At 29.4% G+C, this 18857-nt stretch overlaps 1 protein-coding gene across 6 annotated transcripts; it reads right to left on the reverse strand.

The window, feature by feature from the left end:
* Window positions 1-6545: 6545 nt before the first annotated feature.
* Window positions 6546-12252, reverse strand: LOC107028921 (protein PAIR1). Of its 6 annotated transcripts, XM_027912546.1 has the most exons (15): window positions 12190-12238; window positions 12025-12098; window positions 11266-11443; window positions 10223-10367; window positions 9943-10074; window positions 9683-9735; window positions 9396-9590; window positions 9233-9298; window positions 9082-9128; window positions 8368-8494; window positions 8202-8246; window positions 8035-8079; window positions 7867-7911; window positions 7541-7622; window positions 6546-6942 (listed from the first exon to the last, which is right to left on the reverse strand). In XM_027912546.1, the coding sequence occupies exons 2-15, from the start codon at window positions 12087-12089 to the stop codon at window positions 6842-6844; spliced, it is 1326 nt and encodes a 441-aa protein (XP_027768347.1). In that variant the 5' UTR covers window positions 12090-12098; window positions 12190-12238; the 3' UTR covers window positions 6546-6841. The 6 variants fall into 6 exon arrangements, with proteins under 6 accessions (XP_027768347.1, XP_027768350.1, XP_027768349.1 ...); XM_027912549.1 differs by lacking the exon at window positions 8202-8246 and having other exon boundaries at window positions 12025-12252; XM_027912548.1 differs by lacking the exon at window positions 7867-7911 and having other exon boundaries at window positions 12025-12252.
* Window positions 12253-18857: the final 6605 nt, after the last annotated feature.

Genomic DNA, 18857 nt, shown 5'->3' on the forward strand with positions numbered 1-18857 from the left:
ATTTGATCTAGCTTTTAATAATAAATTTTATATAGATTAAATCGCAATGCTTAAACTTACTCAACTCTTTTTGAAATTCTAAATTAACATATTAAAAGGTGCAATTGGAGGAGCTAGCTAGCAGAGCGGTATATGAGGAAAATAAAAATTTAACCGCACTTAATATTAACATTAAATAAATAATAAAATGCGTCTTCAACACATCTTTTATTACCAAACTATGATGATTAATATACATTTTTACTTAATTTATATTACTAATCTAACGGATATTCGATCAGAAACACATCGATATCAATAATAATTTTGACTTGATTTCATCAAAACCATCAAGTTGAAAATTTTTAATAATAACAATTAAAGTATGTTGACTTGATATCTAACATCAGATGCGAATAAAATTTTACCGCGTATAAGGAGAGGGAGGGGTGAATAATATTTTTCATTGCATTTTTATTTTACCATATATGCCAAGATAAGAATGTGATTTTATGTGTTGCTTGGCCTAGAAGAGACTCAACATAATTAATATGCAAATAGTGATGCACACATTGAAAAGGACCACAACAAAAAACCACTCATTCCTATTCACGTACCCTTTCTCCAATTCAATCATTCCACACCAACTTTTTCCTCTACAAGTAACAAGCACACATGTGTGAGCATTTTGATATTTTTTTCCGTTTCAAAATAAGTGTTATTTTAGTAAACGTTAGATTCACTAAAAAATTAATAAAAGTAACTTATTATTTAGTTAAGTATCTCTATTTAATAATATCTCTTGAAAATTGAACACTATCAATTAATTTTAAAAATCATATTAATTTTTATTCTGAATTTTTAAGGTGATACTTGTTTTGAAACGAAAGAAATATGCTAAGAAGAGTATGAATTTATGAGTTTAATAGTACTATTCCCTATATCTCATTTTGTGCAAAGTTGTTATTGTTTAGAAAATTAAATAATTTTTAGTTTTGGAGAAATGTTTAAATTTATAGTATAAATTAAATATTCTGATTCCTACACGTTGAACTTTTTTACATAAATTGATACCAAGAAAGTATATGTTAACTTTTTGTCCATTTGCTATGCATTTTAACGTAATCTTAGACCTTTACTCACTCTCAGTGGACGAATTTTGTGAGATTTTCGGGCATTGTATTAATCACGTCAATATTAATTGATATATAGCTTGTTAATTAATCCAAAAATGTGTCATTAGGACTTTCAAGATTGAACAACGTACTTGAAGCCATTCACTTTCATATCTAACCAAAATAATTTGTTAAAACAAATGATTAATTTGGTGCAATTTCATTAAGTTTACCTAATCGGCATCTAACAAGCCAGTTTTAATTGGTTTAAATGTTTAGTCCAAGATAGGTATTAATCTAGATTCAAATTTGTTTGATATATCTTTGCTTATTAATGTTCCAATATTAAATTTAAATACAAGCCATAGGTCAACGATACTATAATACTTTATCTATTTGCCCAAAAAAATCATTTAAATAATTATTTTTTTTTAATTCTTGGAGTAGCAATTTAAAGAGTTTTTGACATTATTTGCATATGAATTTTTCAGGATTTAATTTATTCATTCGTTGGGTTTTTTATATAATATTTTTCAGATCATATAACTTCTCATTATATTTTCGATTCAAATGTACCCCTTGCACTATATTTTTGCACAAATTCGCTCGATGGAAAGACACGTGGCGGCGAGCCTAATTATTTATTGTAAGAAAGAAAATTTTATTTATATTATATTTAATATAATTGAGCATCAGATTCTTCGTTGGGAAGCTGTTCAAATGAAGTTATCAAGAATTGGTTGGTACTGTTATTTCCCAACCATTTTTTATTATATGGTTTTCCACGAAAAGAAATACTTAAATAGTTTTATGTTGTGGGGAACTATCATAAATAACATTATGACAAAACTAAACTAATTAAGTATTATTAATTTAATTAATTAACTTGTCTTGACTTGTAGGTAGGTGGGTGGGTGGATGGCTAATTCTTCCAAAACAAATAATTTTTTTGGATTTTTATATTTCTTTTAATTTTGTCGGATGTTCTCATTTTTAGTTGATTTTCTTTAAGGTATTGGCACTATCTGATGATATCATCGTATTTTGGGACTTTTTTTTTCTTATAATAATTTTAAGGTGGGGTTGTTTTCATGCCATGGACAACACAAGTAATTCCAATTTTTTTTTTTACAATATTCCAGTAATTGTCATTATTTTTTTATTAGAAGATTAGAAGGATTATCTCTATATTTGGTAGCTTAATATTGAATGATGGTTTTTTATTTAATATCTTAAATTCAAATTTATAAGATTTCTAATCGAATATTAGATATTTAATGAAATTTTCTTCTTAAAAATTAAATATAGTATAGATATTAATAACGTATTAACGTAATTAAGTGACTGATTAATTTGATAAATTTAAATAGTTAAATGTGCATTTAAATTCAGACGTGTTAATGTTAATGAAAATAAACGAAGGCGCATGTGTCTCGCAAGAACGGTCAAATTTAATAGAATTGTTTATTAGATATTATGAGTTGGAAGTATAGAGGATGAAATGGAATGATGATTTCTTTTAAAATAAATCAACTTTGCCTAACTACTACCACCCACAAAGTGTGCCCTCGTGTCATTCTTTTAATTAAAATTAAAAATTATGATGGTCGAAATAATTTTTACATATTTCAATTAATTTTATAAATATATATATTTCAGATATTTTTATATCATTTTCTTGACTCGCAGTTTGATTTTCGCTATCAAAATTAGATCAATGGGGCCATTTAATTAAAAATTTGTTTACTGTTTTAGTTTGTTATTATTTTTTCAGAAAATAAATCAGCTTACGATCCATATTCCTTAGTAAACAATCCAAGGGTAAAGTAGTGATCAATGTGACAGATGAAAAGGACACAAGACAAATGAGCATAATTAAACAATCAACAAAAAAACTCAGGTTTTGTTTCTTCATCTATATATAGGATTTGATGACCATATTGACAAATCAACTTGTTAAATAAATTATTTTTTTTAAAAAAAAATACAAGTTCATCACCAAGTGTGTGCTTAGTAGGACAGGGTGGTTGTGATTCGATGGTATTAGAAAGATTATGAGAATCAAATTCTTCTCATGTAATCGCACATTCACCGGTTGTCAATAAAGCAAATTGAGAACATGAAGCTTCAGGTTTAAATTGGAGCAAAGACGGAAAGAAAAAACATTTATTATGTCCTAATTCTAATAAACAAAATTATCTGATACATATTGATAGTGAAAGATGATAAATATCATGTGAAATTAATTGAGATGTATGTAAATTGATCTGAACACCATAATTATATAAATATTACAAAATCATTCGCTTGTGTTTTTCATTGATTAATGATTACAATATGTATTTAGATTAATAAATACACAACTATAGTTGTTTTTTTTTTTTTTGAAGAAAAAATAAAATTCAAGCATCCAAGGTCCTTTTGTCTTTAAATATTCGTGTAAACTTGATAGAAAAAATATTTAATAACCTTTGAAGTTATGTGTCTAAACTATCCTTTTATACAAAATTAAAAAGAAAAAAGAAAAGCAAGTAAATAATTTCTCATATTTCAAATATCAAAATATTTTGAGATAAATTTACCTAACCAAAACTATTAATATTTGATAAGGGATGGAATATTTTTTTCTATTTTCCTTTTTTATATAATTGTGATTAGTGCATACCTTCAGTCTCCACTACTTTCACAAAATATTATCTACCTCCTATAACACATATAATAGTGAGGTCATGTTTTTCACTAAGTAAATTCAAAATATTAACTTTGTATTTATTGACAAAAACAAACTAGGCCTGCGAGCACAAATATTAAATAACTCAATATATGCTATGCTTGGAGGAAACGGGACGGAGTACACTTGAAATGAGACATTCCGTAACTCACCATTATGAAGACAAAATAGGACAAACACAGGAACCCTGTTACCCTCCCACCATCACCCCCACATATAATGTCCATTATATATCCCAAAGCCAACAAATTTTTTTTTATCACTTTCTAATCCTAGAAATGAGTTTTACAAATCTAATAAAAAGGGGGTAAAAGTCAGAGTAATTGTCAAAAAGGTTAGGCTTTTTTATAGCTAAGAAAAGTGAAGATTAAAGATGTGACTAATTTAGATAAACTTATCATTTCAACCAAGCTAAAAAAAGTTACACATGGGGAGCAAAGCATGTGCAAATTTGTGTATATGCATGCCCAAGTGAATAATGCAGTAGAACAGATCAAAAGCACTTCAATTCTTTAGAAAAAAGGGAAATTAAAGGATCAATCCTTATGGACCTAAACCTATCTTTTGTAAAGGTGCTTCTTTTCTCCTTTTTTTTTCTTACTTTTTCTCCCAATGTTATTAGATCGCATGGAGGTCCATCTTGAAGTATAGTACTACCAATAAAATATCTCATTTCTTCTACTTCTCTGATTTCTCCCTCAATTATTTAAGTTTTTACTGGTCCTAAAAGAAGCTTGTATGTACGTAACAATAATGTAAAAAAAATATGTAAGCATGTATTTTGGTATACAATTTCATAGTGCGTTCTGATATCATCAGAAATTGTCATCCCTTCTACTTTCCCTTTCTGCAGGCCACAAGGAAACCATTGTGTGTGTTTTTTCCAAAGATCAAAACATTTGGTTTTTATGTGTAACTAAAGATAGTATTCAAGATTTTGAGATGATGAATGTATGATTATGAAAATGTGAATTTAAGATATATATTTGATCGATTTAACATGTAGGTCATTATTAAAATTTAAAATTGTAGGTTCAAAATTAATTTTTATCGATCCAAACCACTTAGAGATCAGAGATGTTATCAAATTTTAGAAAGAAAAATAAAACAAGAGATAAAAAACCAAAATTATAACATCAGTTAGAGAGATGCACCCCATTAGTAGCACACAACGTTATATGATACTTTGAGTGTATGTTCACACATCTATTATTTAAATATTTTTTACAAAAAAATAACACTTGTATATATGATTACGAAAAGGGAGCATGAGTTCACCTGAATCCGGTGACTCCCGGATACGCTCGCAGAAATAAAAGATTAGCAAATCCTAGTCGTTTATCATGAGACAGCAATGACAAGACGGATATAGCAATTGGATTAAACAAATATTTCAACAAACAATTATTCAAGTAAAAAGAAATTAGATTGGGAAAAGTGAAAAGTTGGCAAGAACCATGACTACATAAAGATAATTGAACAGTCAACATAAAGACTTTCAAAGCCTAAACCTTCATGAATAAGATATTCTTATTCAAAAGTGGAAGTAATCTAAACTTAAAGTCCGCTGTTTGCCTAATTAGATAAATGAGAATTGAGAAAGTTAAATTAAATGAATAAATAACCATATACTCCTAATGTTATTAGTATGCTAAAAGAAGGATGACGCAACTTTATATTTTAAACAATTAACTTTTACACTTTTACAAATGTTAATATCATGAGACCTGCCCAACCATAACCGTACTTACCGTTGGTACCACAAAGAGATGTTTTTACTTTTTAGATCCCGTTTTAAAAGTCTACATTTCTTTCACATCATCCCCGTTAATTCAAATTATGTCACATAAATTAAAATGATTAAGGAATAAGAACAGCAATTAGGATGCTTAAAAGTTTCATTTGTCTCAATTAAAATGTGGGTCCTGAAAATTTGTTCAACTTACAAAAGGGACTGTTTTGAACTTAGGGAGTTTTACAGTCATGTATGGAGGCATAGTAGGTAGTGCAGGAGGGAAACTTCCTATTACAGCCAACGAGAGTTTGTTTGGACTTTTAGATGGTATTCAAAAAGGAGAAGCAACCCACGCATGACTCTTGTAGAGAATTTATATTGAGCATGCTTCTTAATTACATTAATAAAAATACACCACGAGTGCAATTCGATGTGGCTAGTAATGCCTATGCTACTTAGACTTAGACTAAGCCATTTTTTTGTTTCTCTTTTGAATATTTTTTAGGCTGAACTTTAACTAAGTCAATAAGGAACCCAACATACACCAAAAGCAACAGGAAGGAACATGACAGATGATCTATAGATTCTTATGAGCAAACAAGGATAAAAATCACATGATATTTATGCTCTAAGGAAAATTACGTGAATAGATTTACCAGGAGAGAATGGTTCTTTTATTTAGGCTTCAGGATCTTGACAAAAGAGTCGTACAGGATGTAACCAAATAAAAAATACTGACCATCCAAGTCCAGGAATAAGTACCTTCCTTTCTTCCCTTGGTAGATATGCTTTCATTCTCTACTAGGTGTTTCGAAGTTCTCTTTCATAGTTGAAAAGGATTCTCATTTCCATATTATATACTTCTATAATGGTATAATATCACATGCTGAAAATTTACTAGCATAATATTTACTCTCATTAGCTAATAAAACATTGTATACAGAAGATGTAATGATCTAATCAGGCAACTTTAAGCAATTCAAAATTTAAAACATGGTAATCATTTTGCTTACATAATCCTAGTGCATTACATATTCTTATGGAAGTGAGTCTGTTGACATCTCGTTATACAATCACCTAAGACTTAGTATTGCAGCAGCAACAAAGATTTTGCTTGCTATGTAACGGTCAGTCGTGGACTTTCTAATAATAATGAAAAGTCAAATAGCAAACATGTCCTATATTGGCTAAAGAAAGACGGAAGAATCAATAATACATTTTTTACTGCTTATCAAATCACAGGACCTTGATTCAGCAGATTATAAATTTCACTGTGTACCTTCAATCTATAATGATAGTGTTAAAATGCTTTCTCTTTCGCCTCCTTGCTTTCCTTAATATGCGTGCACTCTCTTCCTTTGCATCATCTAGTGGATAAATCCCTGGGTGTTTTAAGGGAAGACAGTTTAAGCACTCAAATCTTAGCAAATGACAAAAAAAAATACTGTATATGATTGATTGTTTCAGTGTGTGTAGAAGAACACTGCTGCTGCAGTTATGATGCTCAAAATTTCTTATTTTAGACAGACTCGAAATGTGACTATACCAGAGAAAAATAAACAAGATCCCTCGGGACACTAAACCTGAGAACAGGCTCAAATTCCCTACTGTACCCCAACAGACAAAGGGAAGAGAGAGCTATCAGTTTCTCTTTGGTTTGAGAAAAAACTTAACAGTATGGAGTGTACCAGATGCTTCAGGATTTTAGACATGTTCTGACTTGTTACCTAATGTATTTGATTTCATAGTATAAATCGTAGGTGTTCTGCTTGACTAGAAGCATGGAAAGTCATTCTTGTCAGTAGTCAGTCTTGAGATATAAGATATAATTTGATATACATCTAAATAGATCTTGGATTCATTAGATAAGTTCAACAAGCATGGGTCAATAAGCACATTGATCAATTACAGGATGTAGAATAACTTTGCTTATCGTGAAATCCTCAAAAATGAATGATGCAGGCAAGAAGTGCAAATTACCTGTTCCATTTTCTTCAAGCAAGCAGGAAAAGCCCGCGTCAATATCCTCATCAGATTCAATTGTAATTCTACATCCCCTTTCCTGAAATGGATAGCCAGATGTCAGCTCTGAGAATAAGGATGACACAGTTTCAAGTTATCAAAAAATGTGGTGTGCTGAACAAAGACGTTTTGTTACTTCAACTTGAAGGCCTAAGACTTGGTGGACTATGACATATAATAAATACAACATCTAAAAGCCCATTGTTTCTTTTTTGGATGTTTCATGCCACAAAGGAAGCAACTGTTGCTCATAACTCAACAATTAAGGACAATGAGGGAGTTACCTGTTGAAATGCTCCATTCTGTGTGTGACTTCTGATGGGAATTTTCTGCATTATACAAGTTTGGTTATTTTTTTACTGTAGTCCAGGCTTCCCATTTAAAACAAAGGAAGCAACTGTTTCTCATAACTCAACAAAGATTTCTTTGCATAAGGACAATGAGGGAGTTACCTGTTGAAATGCTCCATTCTGTGTGTGACTTCTGATGGGAATTGTCTGCATCATACAAGTTTGGTTATTTTTTTCAGGTAGTCCAGGCTTCCATTTCAAACAAATGAAGCAACAGTTTCTCATAACTCAACAAACATTTCTTTGCATAAGGACAATGAGAAAGTTACCTGTTGAAATGCTTCATTCTGTGTGCGACTTCTGATGGGAATTTTCTGCTTTATACAAGTTTGGTTATTTTTTACTGTAGTCCAGCTTCCCATATCATACAAAGGAAGCAACTGTTGCTCATAACTCAACAAACAATTGTTTGCTTAAGGACAACGAGAGAGTTACCTGTTGAAATGCTTCATTCTGTGTGTGACTTTTGATGGGAATTTTCTGCTTCATACAAGTTTTATTAATTTTAACTGTAGTCCAGCTTCCCATTTCTATCTTCGGCGGCATAGTTGTTTTCTGATCTCTGAGATTCGTAGTTGAACCAGAATTGAAAAGAAATGTTTGGTGATTTACAATGCACAGCAATGAAGAATTAAGTCGCTCAATGTTAGAAAGATCAGCAAAACTTTGTAAACAAGAATCTATAAGATTTCTTTTGAGGCTATAGCAAAGTTCTTAAATTTTTCTAATTTCATTTGGTTTATCATGAAGGCTAGCTTTCGACGAATAAGGGGAGTGCTTTCCTTTGTTTTCCCTTTCTTCCTTCATATAGCTAATGTGAGAAATGGGGACACTCACTTTCTGGTTATGATATGGATCAAAAGACACTATGCCGTGAATCTTCACATCTATTTGTCACCTAAGTAGTTCCTGATGACAGAGAGTGTATCCCAGCCTCAAGTGTTCTCAAATGTCAATGCACACATCTCAGAGGCATTGTGAAATGACTACCTCTTATGCATATTGCACACAAATGATGCAAATAATAAGAGATCCACCAAGTGATTATGAACTTTTCATACTGGAGAGCTACCGATTACTAATTGCTACTTAAAGATTTCAAAACTAAGGCTGCAGTGATGGTGATGAGAAGGAAGTTTGAGAACTTACTTCTTTAGCAACTTCACTTCACGGGAAGGGATACAATCATTGATGCCCTACAAATGTTCAAATGCATTATAACTTCTGATTGTGTTCTTCAATATACTCAATACTCATATAAATCATATGGAATTTGAAGAAAGAGTCCTTGAAAACATACTTTTGGAGGATCGACTGGAGCGGTTTCATGTTTTTGTCCATGAAAATCTGGGCGGGGGGCAATTATCTGCAAGCAATAAGAATATAGATGAAACAGCATTAATACAACCACAGAGGGTAGCCTAAATATGAATTAAAAAAGTCAGTTTCAATATGCAACATGCCTGAATCTCTTTAGCTAAGGTCTTGCTCAAATCAGTTTGAAGTTGCAAAATGCACATCTCAAGTTTGTTGGGCATAGCTCTAAGCAGTGATGAAAGATCTCTGATGTTCTCTTGATATTTGTTCTCCCTAAGCTCTTCAAACATAGATTTGAAGGTCCTCTCGAGGCTAGCTTTCAGATCTTCCCTGTCCTTGTTCTAGATATTGTATGCCACATGGATTAGGAAATGTGATAAATCAAACAGGCACTTAATTTCTGGATGTATGCAGAGAAGCTAAGCATAGTTACCATCAATTGCAACAGTTCATCATGAGAAACTAACTTTGGTCGTAAGCTTTCCACTGAAAGAAAATTCAGAAGAAAAACAAATGTGTTAGGTTTTGATGCCATTTTTTTTACATCCACCAGAATATTTGCAAGTAAAAGTTTTAATCGAACCAGCAGGCTTCTCAAGACAAAACTCCACACTCGTAGACTAATGATATGGGCTCTTTGAGTTCCTAATTATTTGCCACATCACGTAAATTAGAAGGGCAGAGAATACTCACTCTCCATCAACATCTCTTTTGTTCCCCGGTTAACTTGCATAATATCACTCTGAATAGAATCTAAGATCATTCCTTGCCTGCTTAATAAAGTCTCTACCATTCCAATTTTGTGTTCAAGTTCTTCAATCTGGTCTGCCCAGAAAAATTAGAATTCATAAACATGTTTAGTCCTATGATTCCAGCTGCAAATTAGCACAGAACGGGAGTACATTTTCCTTAACTTTTAAACAGAAGTTGAGAGCATGTAGTTTATGGTGGTGGATTGTGGCTTAGTGCTTACATTTGCTTTCAGGAACTGACCATTTGCGCAAATAATTGGTCGAAGGTTTTGATAACTGCATTTGAGTCTCTTCTCGTGTATAGTTGATATGAGGCAAACAGCTCATCCTTTTTGCTGAATTTTCTCTTTCTTGAGAACCCAATCTCTGCATTAAAATTATTAACACTTACAACATTTGTTTGCTTTAAGATGTAAAATTCCCATAACAGCATATTGTTTCCTATGAGATGAGGAAAAGTTCCAATGTATAAAGTGGGAAGTTCAATGGAACTATGTGCCCTGGCACAGGACAGAGTTGAAAACACAAAGGCATATGATCAATTTAAAAGTCAAAAGTCCATTAGTTAACTAATTCTATATGAACACTAAGAAGATCTACGACCTACTGCCGACAACCACTTCAAAGTGCACTGTGACAATCTCCTGTTTTTTCATATAACAATAAGAAACATTCTGACAGATGCGGCAACAGAATTTATGATTCACTGTCCAGTACGGTGAAGATGGTAAATAATATTTACTTCACCCTCCATCCCAATTTGTTTGACTTACTTTCCATTTAAGGACCTTGCAAAATATTGGCATCATTCATCTTTTATGCAACTTCCATAACTTTCAAAGCTGTTCAAATATACTTAAATTTAATATTTTTTCAAGCCTCACTAATATAACACTTAAATCAAACACGTCATATAAAGTGAGTCTTGTGTTGACGCAACATTTAACAAAGTAAATCATAGTCAGAAGCTAAATTCATCTATTTCAAGCATAATAAAGCATACTAATGCAAAATTACACTCAAAAGTAACCTAGGCAACAATTATCAACAATATAACATATTCAAGTATTGCTAAGCATCAAAATACATTTTAGACAATCTAAAGCATTCTTCAGAAGTTGCTAACAAAAATGATTTTTAGAGGTCTATCATTATCAATTCCACACCAAATGAACCAGCTCCTTTGTATAGTATACCAAATTGACATTTCATCAACAAGTTCTCTTCGAATAACTAAGAGATAGGAGCGAGATGGAGGAATTACTTGCTCATTAGGGACAAAATCATCCAGAGAGCTCTGTGATAACTGAGAGTAGACTGCTTGCTGAGATGAAAATCCCTGTGAGAAGGATTGTTGCGATTGCTGCTGTGACCGAACCTGTGAGGGTTGGCTTTTCCCAAAAACGGAAGACTCTGCTGCACTTGGTACCACACTTGGCCTCCTTCGCATATCACCAAGATAGGATCAATATTATTATAAAATCTCTCTATCTCTCTTCATGCATTCATAGACAGATTTATGTATATATACAGTTTGTGTATATTGGACACGAAAACATTTAAAATACCTGTAATGTATGAGAAAAATCGCACAAACACGGAGAAGTAGGCCAAAACACAGAGCGGTTCCGCACTTGGCGTTCTTCTCATATCATCATCACACAAAAATAAAGCTCAATATTACAGAAAAAATTCTACCTCTCTCATCCATATAAACATACATGTAACAAATAACATGTATACATATGCATATGTGTGGATAGAACATCAAAATATCTTCAAATACATTCGAAGAAAAGGCAAAACAGAGAGATGTGCGCTTAGTTCCTCCTTAAATTTTCCCGAAGAAGATCAAATTTACAGTAAAATTCTCTCTATCTCACTCCAACACGCTATGTGCGTCGCACACAAAACATTCAAATTGGAAATGCATGCGAACAAAACGCAGAAACACAGAGAGCTACGCAATTTCATGCTAAACAATGCAAAGAGATGAAATCGTGAAACTGAGATAGAATTTTACCTTGCATGAGGAGGAAGAACGGATATAGAGCTGAGATCCGATGCTTTGTTCATCTTCAACTTCATTTGCAGATACTATAAAAATTGAAATCTTCCAGAGATTAAAACTTCAATTTGAACAATTACAGAACCCTAACAGATGAAGATGTAATCAAATTGTAAATACATTTGAATTCCTCTGCGATTTTGCTCCGTCGAACAGTTGGAACTTGGAAGTGTGATTTGCGTTGATTATCCAGCGGGAGAGTGTGGGTTTATATACAGGGAAAATTCAAATATTTTGGGGAAAATGGTACATATGGGCCTATCATGTGACTTTTGGGCTGTGATGGACCTCTACTCATTAATTTGAGCCCAATAACTATGGGCCAGTCATTTTATCTGACACTAAGACCGTTTAGTTCAGACAATTTGAAATATAAAAAATTACTGAAATACACGTCTTATGTTTCGTTATTTTCAATATTTGCTTATATTTTCAAAAAACCTCTAAAATTTCTTTTTCTTTGATTACCCGAGCTTCATATTAATGTAATGGAATCAAGATTAATGTATATGAGTTACATATTATATATCCGATTTATGTTAAAATATATCAGAGGTACTCTTTAATGTATCTGAGCTACATATTTATGTATCCGAGCTAGTTTTTAATGTAACCGAACTACATATTACGTATTCAGTTTATGTAATAATCTATCCGAGATACTCTTTAATGTATCCGAGCTACATATTAATGTATTCGATTTGAGTTACTTTTAAATGGATTAATGAAATTACAAACTAAAGAGGAATATGTTGTAATTTCATATTGGAACTAGGGAAAAAGCTCAAATATGCCATTGAACTTTTAGAAAAAGACTCATTACTGTTAAAGAAAAGGCTTATTGATGCCATTATTTTTTAACGGTGGTTTTGCAAAACCATTTTTGACACGTGACCAATTATAATTTGGCCACGTCATCAATATTTTTAATTAAAAAATAAAAAAAATAATTTAGTTTTATTCAGAATTTCGATTTTTTTATTAAAAAATTGATGATGTGGCTGAAATAATTGGTCATGTCATCAATTTATTTTAAAAAATTAATTCAATTTTTTTTCAGAATTATAATTTTTTTTATTTTAAGAAAATGATGACGTGGCCGAATTATAATAAGTTATGTATCAAAAATGGTTTTGCAAAATCATCGTTAAAAAAAAGTGGCATGAATGAGCATTTTCAACAATTGCATAAATGAGCCAAACTTTTAACTTATGGCATAAATGAGTCTTTTCTGAAAGTTCGATGATATATTTGAGCCTTTTCCCTTAAAACTATGTGATTTTTATAAAATTTACTTTAGAATAGGGATATTCTTAATTTTTGGTTACTCGTTATTTTGATAAATTTTGATTTCCATCCTTGCATTTATGAATCAATAAATTTAATCTTCAATTAATTCAATCTATGCTTTAGTCCCTTTACCTCATATGTTTAGATTATTCTTAGAACTATATTGGTTTCAAAAGTGTGAGTAACAATAGATAAACTCAAAATAACATATACACTATCATATACAAATTAATTATTTTCTCCGTCTCAATTTATATGTTGAAATTTAAATAATTTTATCTTTGATGATAACTTTCTCATATATATTTTAAAATATTTTGAATCATTAATTATTGTGATTTATAGTATATTTTTATATAGTATATATCATTTTAAATAATTGAAGTTTTATGTACAAATTTTTGATTAAATTTAACTATTTAATTCTCAAAGAACAAAGAATGCCACATAAATTTGAACAGACAGCGTAATATCTCATGGGCCTGGTGATTAATCAACTTTTGACTTTTATTCAAAAATAAAAAAAAAATAATAATGTGATGTTTAAGCAAATTCCATGACCATATTATCAGTAAATGGTACTATAGTACATCCTTACTTACACACCCCTTATGGCTCGCTTGATTAGCGGAATAAGAACAATTATTTTGAGATATTATATTAAAATTATTTTATTTTATTTATGGTATTACTGTTAAAGAATGACAAAAGTCTTATATCGGTTGTTAATGAAATAGGTGGACTCCTTATAAGGTTTGGACAATCCTCCTTCCTTTAAGTTAGCTTTTGGAATATGAGTTAGGCCTAAAATCTAATTTCACAATTACCATCTAGTTCTAGGATTAACTTATCTTATCAAATACTAAATAATTTCATAAAGTATCTCAACCAATGAGAAATCTTTATCTATTTTATTCCACCTATTACACTCCATTGTACTCTATTTTGATTGTATCATACTGTATTATAATTTATAATTTTACTAAAATATCCTAATTATTTTAGGGTAGGAGGTTTGACTACATTCAAATAATTAAGATAAAGGGAAAAATAATATTTTGAAATATTATGTAAATATATAATTGAAAAAAAGAAATTAAGTAACAATGAGAATACACCAAATTGGTTGTTCCATAAAATAGGGATTTTCATTGTTACGTAACAACGAAATTTAACAATACAATACAATACATTTTAAGTAACAATCAAAACAAACATTGTAGATATAGTAACAATCCAATACAATACAATGGATAACAATGATTCAAACATAGTGTTAAACACAAACAAAGATAAGGTTAAGTATCTAACGAAAACAATAACCCACAAAAGAATATGTACATAAATAGTTGAGGAAAGAAAAAAATACATGCATGAACATTTTATTTGTCAAAGATCTAGAAAATGTCGATCTCTAACTATTTACATTAAATCATTAAAATATAATCATGATGACAAAATGTAATGAAAGATACACATTATATATTAATTAATCGTCTGTATGAATTTCTTCTCTCTCTTTTGTCTTTTTTTATACATACTATTAACTAGTTATATTCAAGAACGTGGCAAATAAATTCACATCGTAATCGAAAAAACGAAAAACAGATTGATAAGGTTAGAGTACCATTGACTAGACACGTTAATAAGTTAAGTATTACATTTAAGAAGAGAAAAAAAGAAGATAAATTGAGTATCTCATGGAATATTCCTTGTATATCACACTCACTTGGTCATACAATATCGACTTTTATGACAATTTTTTATATGTATTTTATGGTATATAATATAGAGTTTGAGATTGACAATTAAGGAGTTCTTTAACATATATTTAAAACATAAAATACGAAGCCAACGCAATTGGGTTGAAAATTTAGCGTATAGAATATATATTATTGATATCAAATCATATCTGGTGTAAGATTTATTACGATTTATATTTATGTCCTATAAACAATCTTTGCTAGCGTGAATAAGAGAATTATCAATTTAGCGACTATAAATTGCTTATAAGATAGCAATTTGTAACATTTTCTTTCTTAGTTAATTATTTGAAGAAATAAAAACTTCGTTTACCTTCGTATTTTCAGCCAATTTTATTGTATTGTCTATTGTTATTGCAACCTCAGTTCATAAAAGTCAAATAATTAATTGCCTTGAAATTGCGAGGAATTTGGGGTATAGTTTTGTACAAACTTTATTTTACACTGCATGTATATTTGACATTAAATTCAGACATTTTTTCAAACTGATTTGAAATGAGAAAAAGGAAAATGTGGTTACTGATTTGGGCTAAAAAAATTTAATTGTTCAAATAAATAACCGATATAAACTTTTAATTTTAATGAAATTGTTAATTTCTAAAATATGAAAAGTCGTTTTTTTTCTAAGTAGTTAACTTTAAACTCTATCCCAAAACAGAAGGATCAATAGTGTTCTCATTTATTCTCCCCTCTGATTAGAACAAAGATACTCAATCACCAAAATAAGCTATCGTTTCAAATTCTTGTTATTTTATTGTTATTTTTAAGTATTGGAAGGGATGATAAAAATACATATTTTATTATTTATTAGATATAATATCTTATTGTTTTAAGGCTAAATTCTTATTTTAGTCCTTGTGTTATTTAACTTAACACTATTAACCTTTTATCATATTAAGTGAGTAATTTTAATCCTTCAACTAACAGACCCAAAAAAATTAACGGAGAGTTCACTACTAAAAGGGTTTAATTCGGATATTTTAAAGTAATTGCTTGAGAAAACTATAAAAAAATAAAATTTAAAAAATCATTCGTTGCATAATTTATCGTTCGTCGGTGTGAGAGGGAAGGTTAATGCCTATCAAGTTGGTTTTTGAAATTGTAGCTCAAATCAACGAGCTTGCTCTTCTAGATAGAGATAGGAAAGACTTAGCTTGTTCTTCGAAAAGAGAGAATTAAAAAGGAAATACCTGAACTATCTTTTTTAGCAGTGAACTCTCTGTTAATATTTTTTGAATCTGTAAGTTGAAGGACTAAAATCACTTACTTGATATAATTGAAGATTAATAATGTTAAGTTAGATAACAAAGGACTAAAATAAGAATACAGTCTTAGCACATGGACTAAAAATACCGTTTTCCCAAATTTGTAATAATTTTTTTAGCCCAAATTAATACTCGGTCAATTTCATTTTTGTGTACTCTTTTACGAAAATCCAAATACTAAATTGTAGGAAGTTACATTATAATAATAAAAAAAAATCTTTTACGATAACAAGTCAAAAACGATCCATCTCAACATTGATTGGGTCATTCATTTATTGTAATAAATCAGATTATATTAATTTACAATCTAGTCTCGACACTTTTCAAATAATATAAATTTACATAGTTCTTTTTTACAAATTATAATGCCAGAGAATATATTTTTCTTTAAAAAAATATAATTAAGTTTATAATGGAAATATTGAATGAAACAAACGCAAGAAGTTTTAAACCAAAAGGCATGTTTGTCATTTTCATGTTAACATTTTTTGAAAATCCACTTTTGATACATATTAAGAGGTAATATAGGTCGTTTAATTAGTTACAATGTGCATTCAATTTATTCGGACAACTTTAAAATGCATTTAATGAATATAATTTCTATTTTTTTATTTAGCTATCACAAATTTTAACCTGGAGAGATTATAATCGTAATAATTAAAACAATTAAATATGTAATGCATAGCTCATGTCATAGAACAATTTTTAACAAGCTTCAAATTATAGCAATGTGATATACGTGTATTTGCACAAAAATAAGTCATAAAAACGAGTATCATTATTAGTATATATGGAATTAGGAATATAACAAAACAAAGGGTGACGCTAAAAAAAGTAATAGGGAGAAGGTAAAGATAAGGTTTAGTTTAATTGTAGTCACATTTCAATATTTACAAGTCGTCATTAGTAAGGAAAATGTTTGATATTGAATTTCTCAGCGTAAATTCATATTGAATCGAGCTCAAATATATATATTAATGGATGAAAAACTAAATAAATTACAGTCATGTATATACATAGCATGTTGATAAGTTTGATTTTCGTTAGTAAACAAAGATATTATATATACATCAATTTTGTATTAAAATGAAGAGAATAATTAATAAAAGATAAAATAACTTGTTTTACATTATTTATAAGCAAACTTAGCTTGACTCTTTAATCACAATATCATAATTAAGCTTGCAATATTAAATTAAGTTGTATTTGTAACTAGATTACGTAGATCCATATTTATATATTTGTCTCATTATTATATTAGCACATACACTCCTTCATTTTCTTTTTGTGCGATTTGAGTTGAATTTTAGGAAATTAGGAAAAAATTATTTGAATGGTACATATAGTACTTCTTAAGTATTTCATAAATTTGAACATATAATTTAATTTATTAAATTGGAAGACATTGAAAGAGTGTAAAATATATTTTTCTTCTTTCACAAAAAATCGAAATATTTCTTAGGATATTTTGAAAACTCAATTTAATGGCTATCTTGATTTTAAATATTTAATTTCTTTTGTTGAATATCTCCTAATATCTGGATTAAATTTAAATTTCACACTTTTTTTAAAAAAATTTATCTGATTTTAATGTTAATATATCATCTTGAATGAATGAGTTAGAAATTGCATGAGTGAGTATTAAAATATCACATGGTCCTATTAGGCAATTTCATTTTGAATAAAAAAAGTTATAATACTGTAATATGTAAAAAAATTCTTTAAATATTTTACACTCCGAAATAATTACTTTTTAGATTAAAACGTACACCCACCCCAAAAAAAAAATCAAAACAAATATCTTTCATTACTTATCCTTTTTTTAGTTTTTTCTAATTATTTATCTATTTTGACAAATCAAAAAATGATAATTTTTTTATTTAATATATCTTAATTAATTACTTTAGAAAAAAATAATTTTTTTTTGAAAATATTAGAGTAAGTTTTTAATTCATTTATTTCATAATTACTAGGGATAAAATAATAAACTCATTATATTAATTATTATTTTGTTAATAGGTGTATCAATTTAAAAGTGAATAAGTAATTGAAAAGAATATGAATAATTAAGTAAACAAGTGTGTAAACTTATCTATACCACGTGTTTACATAATGTGTTTAAATTTATACTTGATTTTACTTTATTACATTAACTTGATATAAATATCGGTGTGAATAATTTTTATTTTTTTTTAAATAAAGTAGTTGAGAAGAAAAAAAATCAATTAAGTGCATATCTACTTGGAATTGCCTCATCAGCTACAGAAGCTTCGGTGTCAAGGAAGAAGAAAACCTCTGAACAAAAGAGAAACAGTACAAAGGAAGCAGAGAGAGAGAAAAGTTGACCAAAATTGAAATGCTCTCAGAAATTCCTTCAATGACGATATGCATTGGTTACTTATTAAATTTATTATTAATATCAAATCAATACCATCAAACTTGTTCAATTTAATACTCCATTTGGTAAAGT

The sequence above is a fragment of the Solanum pennellii genome, chromosome 1, assembly GCF_001406875.1.
Source record: "Solanum pennellii chromosome 1, SPENNV200".
Lineage (NCBI taxonomy): Eukaryota > Viridiplantae > Streptophyta > Magnoliopsida > Solanales > Solanaceae > Solanum > Solanum pennellii.